Genomic DNA, 11752 nt, shown 5'->3' on the forward strand with positions numbered 1-11752 from the left:
ACACCTACAGCAGAGCAGAAATAACAACATTTATTTAAACCACAAGCTGTTATTCTGCTGCAGGAACGCTGCGTTTTATGTGGAGCGCTTCACCAGAAACTGAGAAGTACCACATATTTCTGACCATTTTTAAAAAGCCTCGGCAATATCAAGAGCAAATACTTCCAATACCACAATTATTAACCCCGCCACTGCCAGGCTGGCTCCGACTCCTCCCACTGCCGGCAAAGAAAGGGGCAGAGCTAGAAGATGAAGCGGAGAAGATGTTTTGTCTTTCCTCCTTCTGCCAACTTGCAAGACACCATTTGTTGGATCACATGTGAGTGGTGCATCTGTCACAGTCTGCAACAGGAACGGGAACGGGAATGGAAATAGCTTCCCCGGCTGTATCGCTACAGCGCAACACCAGGGCTGCTCACGGCATCGGAGACATGGAGGTCTCAGCTGAGGGTTGAACCACAGCACATGCTGTGAGGGACGTGGGGCGCGAGAGAGACCTCAGTTCTGCAACTGTGAGATGGGGACGGGGCTCGGGAGCCCTGGAGCGCCCATGCCCATGCCCTGCGTGGTGCCCGAGAGCCGGCGCGGGCGTACGGGGCAGGAGAGAGGTTTGCTGACTGCCGGCAGAGCTGCGGGGCGGCGTGAGCAGGGACACGTCTGCAAATGTTCTGGGCTTAGCAAAATGTAAACAAGCCTTGATGCTACATTTAGCTGTGCATCTGAGCATCTCTCCTAAGGCAGCAGGCAAACACCCGCAGCAGGGAGCAAAGCTCTGACGGTCAGAACCCTTAAATGATGCTTCAAAAGAGAAACGTATACCTATGTGTAAGAATGACACAATCTTTCCACCGACTATGTCAAACGAGGGGGTTTAGGGGAAAGAGCAATGCTTAACAAATCAACATTCCCCAAACACTGAAAACGAAATTAAATATAAACAAAGTGAATCTGCTGATTGATTTCTTTTTCCCATTCCCCAGCTCTGAGAAATGTGACCAGTAAATAAACAGCATCAATAATAACAACAGCTGGCTTTTGTACAACACTCCTCATTCACAAAACCCCAAAAGCTTTACAAAGAGTGCAACGAGGCTTGTTGAAGAGTCACATAACGCGGAGATGAATGGGATTTCAAGAGGTCCTCCGATCCATTGCCCTGTCCCAAGCAAGGATCAACCCTTCCTCCCGCTGCCACCTACACCGAAGCACGAAAGGTGAAAAGCCTCACCCGTGGCAAGACAGCGTGCCAGAGGCAGGGATGGACACACAGCGTGAGGCAAAACCTGACCCTTCGGCAATCAGTGGGAGCTTAACAGCAGGGTCAAAATGTCACCATGGGTTCCCTGAGCTCCAGCGCTGTGCTACACGCACGGGGCCACAGTGAACCCGGAACGAAAAAGTTAATTTTTAAAAAGCTTCCTGTTCCTAATGAACTTGCGGGCAGCTAATAACATCAGAGAGATGATCTGTGCGTTTACAGGCTGCCCAGAGAGGTTGGGGAGTCTCCCACTCTGGAGACGTTCAAAACCCGCCTGGACGCTGTCCTGTGCAACCTGTTGTAGGTGACCCTGCCCTGGCAGGGGGGTTGGACTAGATGATCTCCAGAGGTCCCTTCCAACCCTGACTATTCTGTGATTCTGTTTTCGGGACAACCTGGGTTGAGACGCACGGTGCTCCTTCCTAAAATGGTTTGTGGAGGGCCAGAGGATGACTGAATGCCCATCGCTGGGACATCCTCTTAATAAAAAGAGATTATGAATGCTGCTCGGAATACAGTTTTTAATACTCCAAATATTGTAGACTAGCTCTCACATAAAATTGAAAAAATGAAGAAAAAGCTTAACCATTAAGTCAGCTAGATGTTATCTCTGCAGCAATTTAATTACTTACTGCTTCCTCATCACTCCTCCTGCCTTTAGCCCAGCAAATTAAGCCACTGCAGAATTCTGGAATTTGACAGTTGAATTTGAAACCTCACTGAGATAGCTTTGAAAAATAAAAGCGAAAAACATCTTGGGAAAATAGAAAAATAAGCTCATCTTGCCAGCTGGTGAACTAGCTAACCTGCTGACACCTACAGCAAAGTAAACCAACTTTCTGTTCTAAAAAAAGGCCAAAGATTTACGTTTTATTCCCTCACTCTGCAAGCTTCAAGCTTGATCTTGGAAGAAGGAAAACATACAGAACAAGCCCTTTTTATCCCAGGTCAGATACACGGCTGAAAAGCATCAGTAATCTTTCTTGCCTACCAAATCTATAGTAGTTTGTACATTTTTCTCCTTACCCACCCATATACAATACTGGAGCAAACGATAACTACACTATTACTGCTGTTATGTTTGGCTCTAGCCCGGTTGTCAATATCTTTTTTCCTTTTTTTCCCCCCTCTCTCCTTTCTTTTAACGGATTGCTGCTGAGACAATTTACTTGTAGCTGAACAGCAGAGAACATCTAAAGCATCACTTGGCAGATTTTTTTAAAATCTCGCCTCAAACATCAAGCACTCTTCAACCACCAAAACCTCAAGGAATAACTCACTTTCTCTGTCAACTTTCACCTAGGGACTCCAGACCCAATTTATATCACTCGCCTGGATGATTACACCCAATTTTAGATGAGGAGAAACAAAAGCACAGAGAAATTAAGGGTCCAATTCTGTAAATCACCGGTCATTGTGTCACTGCCTGATGACTGTCTTGACCATGTGTTTTGCCTGTTCTCCGTTCCTCATTGACTTCTTTATTCTGTTTTCCGACACCAAATTTTCTAGGTCTAGCAAGCTGCCTTTGCTATCATTTAGTAAGGGAGGATTCAGAGGCTGCCATCATCAAGTGAGCGCCTGCCAAGCAGAAATGAAGACAGCTCCTGGCTGGAGAGCAAGTGTCTGACATGCAGAAGAGGAGTCTCTCTCCTTCCAGCAGAAGGCCTCATGAAGTTTGGTGTTACTCAGGGACTTGGGACATTCAAAACGGCTCCCTGGCTGCTACTGCAAAAATAGTTGATCCCTTTGGTCGCAAACATACTGCATCTCTCTAGAAGAAGCAAACTCATCCTCAAGGAGGGCACTCTCCAAGACCCACCCCCTCCCCTGCTCCTAGCTGTTTGTGGACAGCCCATAGGCGTGTGCTTGGAGGCAGGCAAACCTGACTGGAGTGCTCTGGCCACCAGGAACGCTTCCACTGCTTACACTGGCCGCCCCCTGCCTGTCCCCAGGGCCATACCTTGGTACCACTGTCTAGACAGTGAGTCGGGTCAGCTTTGAGATGCGTTCCTGACACCACCACTCCCCCAGGGCTACTTGCTTCAGAAGGTGTTTATGGTTGGGACTAGCCCATGGTTGGTATTTGGGATTGTTGTACCAGTATTTCTCTTCTGGTTAACATGAGTGAAATGTTATTGGTCTTCAAGAAGACACTGTAGGAGAGAGATAGTTTTATTGATGTCAAAAAACTTTACCCTGGTGCTGCTAATTTCCTTCCTATAGAATAATAAGCCATACTGACACAGTGTCCAAACGCCTGTACTGGTAGAGTCAGGGCAGGGATGTATGGGTATAAGTAAGGATATAACTGGGGTGTGATGAGGTAAGGGACCTGCCTAAGCGTACGTTATGGAATCTCATGTGCAGGATGCAATACTATCTCCTCGGATACTTAGGATAATCAGGCATTTGCTATCAGGGTTGTGTCACATCTCTTGGATAAGGGACAATAGAAGGTTGTTAAACACTGATGGCTTCCATTCAAGTGGAAGCATATTCAGACAATGGCATGCCTGAACCTAGGGAAGGCAGCTCAGCCAAATGTGTCTGCAGGGACAGTTCTCAGAACAATGTGATTTCCCTAGAAGAACAAAGTGATCAGATGTTCACCCTGGCTCTGAAAAGCACAAAGCCACAGCAGCTTGAAGGGAACTTCCAAGGAAACACAGGCCAACTCCTCTACAACAGGCATCTAGAAAAACGTCCTCTTCTAGCCAGTACAACTATACCGGCCAAGGCTTGTTGTAGATGTATTCATGGTGATCTAAAAGAGTTGCTGCGTGTTCCCAAGGGATGATCAAGAGTGCTGAAGAAATTGCGGCAAGGAACTCTGTGCAGCTGGTTTTATTATTTTGTCCAAACCTACACATTTCTCTTGCATCTGGAACCCTGATAAAATTGATGAGTTTGTCTGCTTCAACTATTGCATCACTGTCAACAAATAACCGGTTTAGAGTGCTCCCAGTTTGATGAGCTAAAGAAAACTTAAGCAGTAGCATCTGAGAGGAGAGCCAGTGCACGCTCTGCTCCAGATAAAGAGACCTGGAGGGACAGGCAGGGCTCTAACTGCCGGGTGACCAGCTAGGGGATCCACCAGGGTCATGGTACAAAGCCAGTACTGATCATCACACTTGTAATCCCATTAAAAGGAAATTAACTATTTGCACGAGAAAAGCAAGGTTTGTTTAGCCTTCGGTCTCTGGCAGAATCATGAGTAGAAATTGAGTTTTACAACACAGTCTCAAGACCATTTTTCTTCTTTTCTGCTATTTCTGCCTTCTACCTCTGATATTCACCATGTTGGACAGCACCGTTTCCAAGAGCTCATCAGGTGCCACGTTGAGAACCAACACTGATCTTGCTTCCTCTGCTGCTGTCTCAGGACCATGATGAAATTTTACTGCTTTGAGATTCACAGCAGGGGACTCCCAAAGTCACCTTGTTCCCACACACCACTGTCACAACTTTGCACACTTGTGCTCAGAAGCTGAGCCTAACAGGGCAATGAGTCAAAGGGACAGTTTAATTACAATTGTTACTCCCTTAATTATTTGCCTTTTTCCGTGGGCTCTGTGGCGTAAAAGGCAGATTTGCTTCTGTTGAACACTCCTGTGGGGACTGAAAAAAATTGCCTACTAAAAAAAGCCGGTTGGAAATATCTACAGCAAGGACCAAAGCTGCTCTCCTGTCTGTCAGCGTCCCTCTTACGTGAAGATGGGTTGCTAATTTGCCCATTCTCTGGAAATGCATAAGAAATAATAAAAGGATGTCCCCCCTTCACAGTGGATAAGACGGTCACATGGAGCAAAGAGAACAGAGGCATTCAAGGAAGACATACATGGCTGATGAGTAGAAGGGAGGCTTTAGAAACTCAGGCAATAGCAATACAGCAAGCAAAGCCTGGAATGTTAACTCGACAATGATAATTGTTATTTCCCCCGTGCACTGTGTATGGTGTGATCAGACACAGAGGGAGCTGAATTCATCCTATGACAAACTGTGCTGACATGAGTCACTTTGCACGATAAAAATTTGGCCCTCGTGCCTCAGTTTGAAGCTGACCTCGTTAGTACAAACAAAAGTGTTCTTGCAGAGTGACACTGAATTAGAAATTCCTTTAAGTATTTCTAGAGACTAACACCACACAGTACAATTAAAGGCATTATAATTAGTGACTTGATTCCCTTTGCTTTGACTTCACTTTGGTTTATTTATTTATTTATTCATTTTGGAAGGGTCTGAAAGTCAAATTCAACTTTGTCATCTGCTCATGCTGGGAGCTGTGCTGTTCTTCTGGAAACGCCATGGAAATGCTGGTAATGAGGTGCCAAAATCAGCAAGCAATAGTCACAATTTAAAGGCCAGTTAAAAGATAAAGGCAGTTTGTATTTCTGCACCACAGCCACTTCTGCAAAGTCCTTGGGGAAGAGAGAAACGTATTTTCTCCTTGTTGGCTTGGCCAAGGACTTTCACAAGTCGGGATGAATGACAGGCACCTTCCAAAGAGTAAAACAACTTTTAAAAGTACATAGGAAAGTGGGTGCCTTTTGTTCATTCAATTTTGTATTTTTGATCACACTTGTCAGGTGTAGAACTGAAAGAACACCTACAAAGACACTGTTTACTCAGACAATTGCAACTCTGTTCCCTTAACCACGGTCACGATATCTGAAGTTGAGCCAACCCATTCCAGTGTACGTTAACAATCGACCAGGAACACACCTGTGACCCACACGGGTCTCGGCTTCAGGCAGCCTCCTCGGGCAGACCACTTCAGTTGCTGGCAATCTTCTAGAGACCACTACGTGAAGAGACACACAAGCATCATGCTAACTAGCCAGATAATGATTTCTGTTTGATAGATGAGGAAGCTCAGGCACAAGGATGTCTGGACCCCACATTTTCAAAAGCATCCTCTAACTACAAGTGTCTCAATCTTCAAGTGTCCAACCTAGAGTGGCCGATCTACAGGGAGAGAGCTGAGCATCACTTTCTCTGTCTGAAGTCAATGGTGGCTGCAGGCTATTAGCACCTTTGAAAAAACTACTCTGGGTCAATAAATCTCTCAGGGTTTATTTGAGGTCAAGTGGAGGGGCTGAAAGTGCCCCAGAGCAAACTGTGCTTATCTGGGCACTGACGAACAGCTGAAACATCCAGCAAAGGCCACGGGGACACAGACCAGAGAGGAAAAAAAGGTCATCTCTGAATCTCTCCAGGCCCTTTAGGGGCCTCAAAGGAAATGTCTTGACTTCTCCTCCCAGCTTTCCTTCCCCTTCCTCATCCCACCTCTATTCTTAGCAACTTTGTCTGACGGCTGGGAACAGAGCATGGTTTCTTAATTCCTCACCTCCTATTACCTCATATTTTGATTTAGACCGCTCAGGGCGGTGGCAGAGGTTTTAACCTTGCATGGAGCCGTTGTTTTTGTTTACACAAAGACTGCTTTCCCATTTAGTAGGACTTCCTTGGCTCCCGGGACATGCTATAGGCACAAGATCAATCTGGTTTGGTAACAACGATTTACTTCCTCCAAACATTATTACACGGTCCTGAAAATGCCCTGCCTTGCCCAGATCTTAAGCTCTGTGCTGTTATGAGCACTCAGTGCCAAAGAGTTACCTGTTTTCATGCTCCTCAAATCCTGCTGTTGGCACGATACATGAAAACGACACCAGAACATGCTGCTTTTTCTTCCCTGCTGCCTTCAACAAGACCACTTAATTACATCTTAAGATGAAACTGGCTCAACAAGTTGGGCAGCTTGCAGGGCTGCTGGCCAGGGAAGTCGCACCTGCATGGCTGCCCGCAGACAGCAAGAGAAGACACCTCGTCCCCAGCCCTCCTCTTGGGAGCGACTTCCCAGCTGAAAAACAAGTGGAAAACACAGTCCTTCTTCCTTAGTCCCATTACTACCTACTCTATCTACCCCATCTAATCATTATGACATCTGAGTGCCTTTGTGTGTCAGCTTCCTGTGAAGTAATCACCTAAATCCCCCTTCGAAACAAAGCGGACCCTGCTGAGGAACTCACAATAGGTGCCTTTCACTCGCAGGACAACCTTGGCCTCGGTGGCACTTATAACAAAGCTTCCATATGTGCACCAGTATGGGCTGATCAGTCAGATCAACACCACACAGCATCACAGCCTGGATATTTGTGAGCACGAAGCAAAAGAGCTTCACAAAATTTCCCCATCTTCCTGATAAATATTTTTTGTTTTGTTTTGTTTTGTTTTGTTTTTTTTTTCAAATTGCTACAGCACATTAGTCTGCCACAGCCTTTATCCACCTTTGCGGGTCTGTTTGAGGAGATAAAAGAGGAGCACCAGCTCCGCCGGGCGACGTCTGCCGGTCGGCCCCACTCTCAGAGACTGCCTAGCCATTGTTTGCTCTTCAACCCCAGGCTAGGGCTACTTTTTAATTTTTCCTTTGGCAGATATCCCATTTTTTCCCCTCCCTGGGGGAGGGATCAAGGATGATAAGTTCTATTCTAATAGAAGACAAGTCAATGATAACCTTTGGGCATCTGCAGTGAAGAGGTATTTCTATAGCCCTAGCTGGGATTAGACACATAATGGATCAATGAAGGATCCCACCGTTTGACGGTTATAGCGTCATTCATTAGCGTTAAGATTTGAACCTGAATCAACAATTGAGTTAGAAGATTGAAAGAACTGCCTTCAGTATCTGAAATAGAATAAATCGTAACAGGCCTATAAAAGTCCCCTGAGGTGTCTCTCTTTCTCTCCCTATACATATATAGAGAGATCACTTTTGCAGAACATTTAAAATTAGATGAAAGTCGCTGAGCTTCTACATATGAAGCAGAAAAAGCTGAGCTACTGATGAAAAGAGAGAATGAGGAAAAAAAATATGTATTTTTGGTTTGCTTATCAAAGCACTTCAAGAGCATTCTTGACTGTAGGATCCAGGCACTAACTTGTTATTCAGCCACTTACCATCTCTCTCCTCCATAACAATGCAAAAAGAGCTAATAATAAACAGCACGCCCCTCCTTATACACAAACACGCAAATGCAAACACACACACGCATGCACATAGGAACCACTTGTAAATGAGCAACACTGATCCCATCCACTTTTGTTGTCACAAAACTAGGGCAAGCTCGCTCCCAATTAACTGCTTGGTGCACAGAGCCCTAAAAAAATTAACTACCCAGAGGACTTAGACACCAAGTTTTAACTCTCAGCTCTTTATCATCCTTTCATTTCTGGATCAAAGACCCATCCACTCACTACTAATTTGCTAAGAAATTAAACATGAAAAAAAGAAAGCAATTCCACAACTGGGTGAAGAACATTGTGGGCAGTTAATGATTAATTAGCATTATAATACGAGACAGCCTGGTTTCACAGTAGAAGCTGGTTTTGATAGCATTTTCTTTTTTTCTGTAGAGGAAATCTTCAGGTTGGCGCAAAAACTATGTAAAGCATCAGTGCCAAAAACTTCCCTCCTTGTTTCTGAAAGGCGGTGAGTAGAAGCAACTATAAAATGCTCTGTGGACCAGGTGATCTTAAACCAAGACCCGTGTCCTACAGCCCAGGCGGTGCCATGGAGTTAGAGCGGGGCGGTGGCACTGTCCTCCCCTCTGGGGACAGTGCGCTTAGGTGCTTGCCCACCTCCCAGCACCACGTCACTCACATTGCCCCTTAGCCTGGCAGGCATAGAACCCAAAGCCAGCTAACTTGGACCCGTACCCATCTCTCAGCACAGCTGCAAGGCATTTGGACGCAGGATGGTGTCTCTAACCTGCTGGGTGGTCAAGGAAAAAGTTTAACTCTCTACTACAGCTTGAACAACTTTTTCCTGTGAGTGTTTTCTAGCTGTATAAAATCAACACAGCTTTTCCTGTTGGCTTGCAGAAAAAGAAAACAATAAAGCAATATCCAGATTTTTATGAAGTAGCTACCTATCTAACCAGTGGCAGCATAAACACATGCCAAGCCAGCAGACACTGGGAGGAAGAAGAAAGATCATAACTATGGGAGGAACAGAGATAGCTTTCTATAGCAGATCCTAATCAGCACACAATCAGCACAGAAAGCTATTACAGTAAAGGGATTATTTAAATTATGACAAAAACGTTAGAGAAATTTCTCTGTTTCCTTGTCTGTGTTTATTACTGAGGTCACTTTTGAAATCGCAGTTGCCAGTGAAAGAGCTTCCTAAATCATTTACTAACTGTAAATAATTTAAAAACCCCAACAACCAACAGTCAAAAAGCAATGCAGTCAAACCGTATTCTGCCTGTTGCCCTGAGATTTCGGCTACTGCTGCTGAAACTGAAGTCAGATGCTGATGTTCAATTTGTTGACCCTGCGAAAATGGGAAAGCGTAGACGTCCCTAAGCCTGTACCCCAGCCCTCCCTGACTGCCCGTGCTGTTAGTTTGAAGATAGTTGTTTATTGCTGATAGGCATCAGCCACCTGCATGTGCCACTCGGCAGCACACTGAACTGCCAACCGAGCCAGCTGTGCATGCAATGACAGTAACTCCATGTTTTACATCTGTAAGGCCGATTTGAGTGAGTAAACGTTTGGAGAATACAGCCTTTACAGTAGGGGCTCTCTCAGATGAGAGAAATCTCTCTTAGTGGCTCTGTAAAGCTCTGTGCACACAGCCCTATAATGCCAGTCAAGCTATAAATCATAATTACACAAATGGAGTCTTATTTACTGACAGTAAAAAAGGATGTTTGCTTGGAAGTGCTCACCTGGGAGTTGCTGCTGGCTTCCAATACCTGCAGAAGAGATACTGCCCATCAGCATTGATGATATGGGGCAGGTCCTTGTATGGGATGTTTTGAGGACTCCGCTTTGGCGAACTTTCCTCTGGCATTCTGGAAGAATGACCTGCAAAGTGTTGGAAGAAACAAGACATACTTTAAAACAGGAGAAGGCAAGATAGAGGCTGATGGGCTTAGTAGCCACAGACATTCAAGAAAGTAAGGTGAGCACCACTGGTGGGAGTCTCCCTCCAAAACCCCAGCCAAAGAGCCCCCCAAATCTTTACTGCTTTAAAACAGAAATGTAGCATTTTGTGTTCAGAAAAGGCTCACATTTGGAGGGAGGGCATTAGAGCGGGGGGGAAGGAGGGAAGATCAATCCACCATCACTACTTCATTACAGCTTTCTCTCCCTCACTTCTCCCATCTGTGTTTATTTTGCATCATTTTGTGAAACGGATCCTAAAAAGAATATTTTAGCTGCAATCAAGTGCAAATTGTGCAGCAACCGCTACAGATATGAAAAGACAGCTGCATAAAAGATTTATCTCTGCCTTAACATCTCCAAAGAACAGCGGAGGGTACGCAGCAGAGGTATCTGCCACCGTGTCATCATTAAGATCTTCTCTGACATCTCAAACAGGAAGGTGGCGGCGGCGGGGAGCGAAACATTTCCAGGAGAATTCCCAACAAACCTGTTTTCATCCTGTGCAAGGGTTTGCATTCTAGTGAGGAGCCGGCATCGCAAGTCAAATGCAAGCAGATAAGGCTTTTTGCATCTCGCTGCGGAGATGCATTCACACTCCGCCGACCACGCAGCCCCCGCGGTCCCCGGGTGGGTGCCCGGCGGGTCCCTCCCGGGCAGCTCCGGTGCTCCGGGCGGGCTGCGCGGGGTTCGCCGCTGCTCCGCTCCGCTCCGCTCCGCTCCGCGCCTCGCTCGCTCTTTGAGGAAAGTCGCTTGGGTAATTCACCACTTCTCGTTCATTTCATCACTTTTTTTTTTCTTTTTTTTTTTTTTTCTTTTTCTGTCCCCTCCTCAAACAAATTGCGTGTGCGGGCTGAAGTGGCGGCGGTGGGAGGGGAGGTTGGGAAGGGTGGGGGAGAGGGAGGGCCGACGGGTGGGAAAGCTGCAGTCCACTTTCCAGAAGCTGCTGCGCGCACATCAAAGGCACCTTGAACACATGCAGCTGGAGCAGCTCCGAAAGTTCCTGCCGCTGCAGGTTGTTTGCAACTTTACTTCCTTCCTGCCACTTACTGTTCGGAGGCCACGGCGACGGGGGGAGGCGAGGGAGGGGGGGAGACCGTGTTCTCAAAGCGATCCCCGCTGCGAAGCCATCTCGCCTGGAAGCGCAACTTCCCCAGCCCCTCGCTGCCAGGCGGGGAGCGGGAGGGAGGGGAGGAGGAGGAGGAGGAGGAGGAGGAGAAGGAGGAGGAGGAAGAGGCAGGAGGAGGAGGGATCCAAGCACCGAGGCGATGCCAGGTCGCAAGCCCCGCACACGCATCCTCCCGCCGCGGCGGGCCGGGCAGCCTCCCCGCAGCCCCCAGCCCCAGCCGGGCGGCTGCACCGCGGGCTGCGCACCGGCGGCTCCCGGCGGGCGGGGGGGGAGCGGTGGATGCTGTGTCCCCCGTCCCGTCCGTGTCGCCCCCCCCCCCCCCCCCCCCCCACCCCCTCCGGGCTGGGCACCGCCCGCCCGAGCAGCGGCGGAGCGGCGGGCAGGGCGGGGAGCGGAGGGGAAGACATCCC

General features: G+C 47.3%; 1 protein-coding gene across 2 annotated transcripts in view; it reads right to left on the reverse strand.

The window, feature by feature from the left end:
- The window catches only part of MGLL (monoglyceride lipase), a gene marked incomplete at its 5' end in the record, with an annotated part of 63606 nt that extends 52096 nt beyond the window's left edge, over window positions 1-11510 (reverse strand). The window contains 2 exons of one of the 2 annotated variants that reach the window (XM_082487983.1): window positions 9997-10135; window positions 11264-11510. In XM_082487983.1, coding sequence (XP_082344109.1) covers window positions 9997-10135; window positions 11264-11510 — 386 coding nt within the window. Of the gene's footprint in view, window positions 1-9996; window positions 10136-10703; window positions 11003-11263 lie in introns of those variants that run through there. The other variant, XM_082487982.1, reaches the window with a different exon arrangement.
- Between the last annotated feature and the right edge of the window lie 242 nt (window positions 11511-11752).

The sequence above is a fragment of the Vanellus vanellus genome (genome assembly GCF_965231255.1).
Source record: "Vanellus vanellus genome assembly, chromosome: 9".
Classification (NCBI taxonomy): Eukaryota; Metazoa; Chordata; class Aves; order Charadriiformes; family Charadriidae; genus Vanellus; species Vanellus vanellus.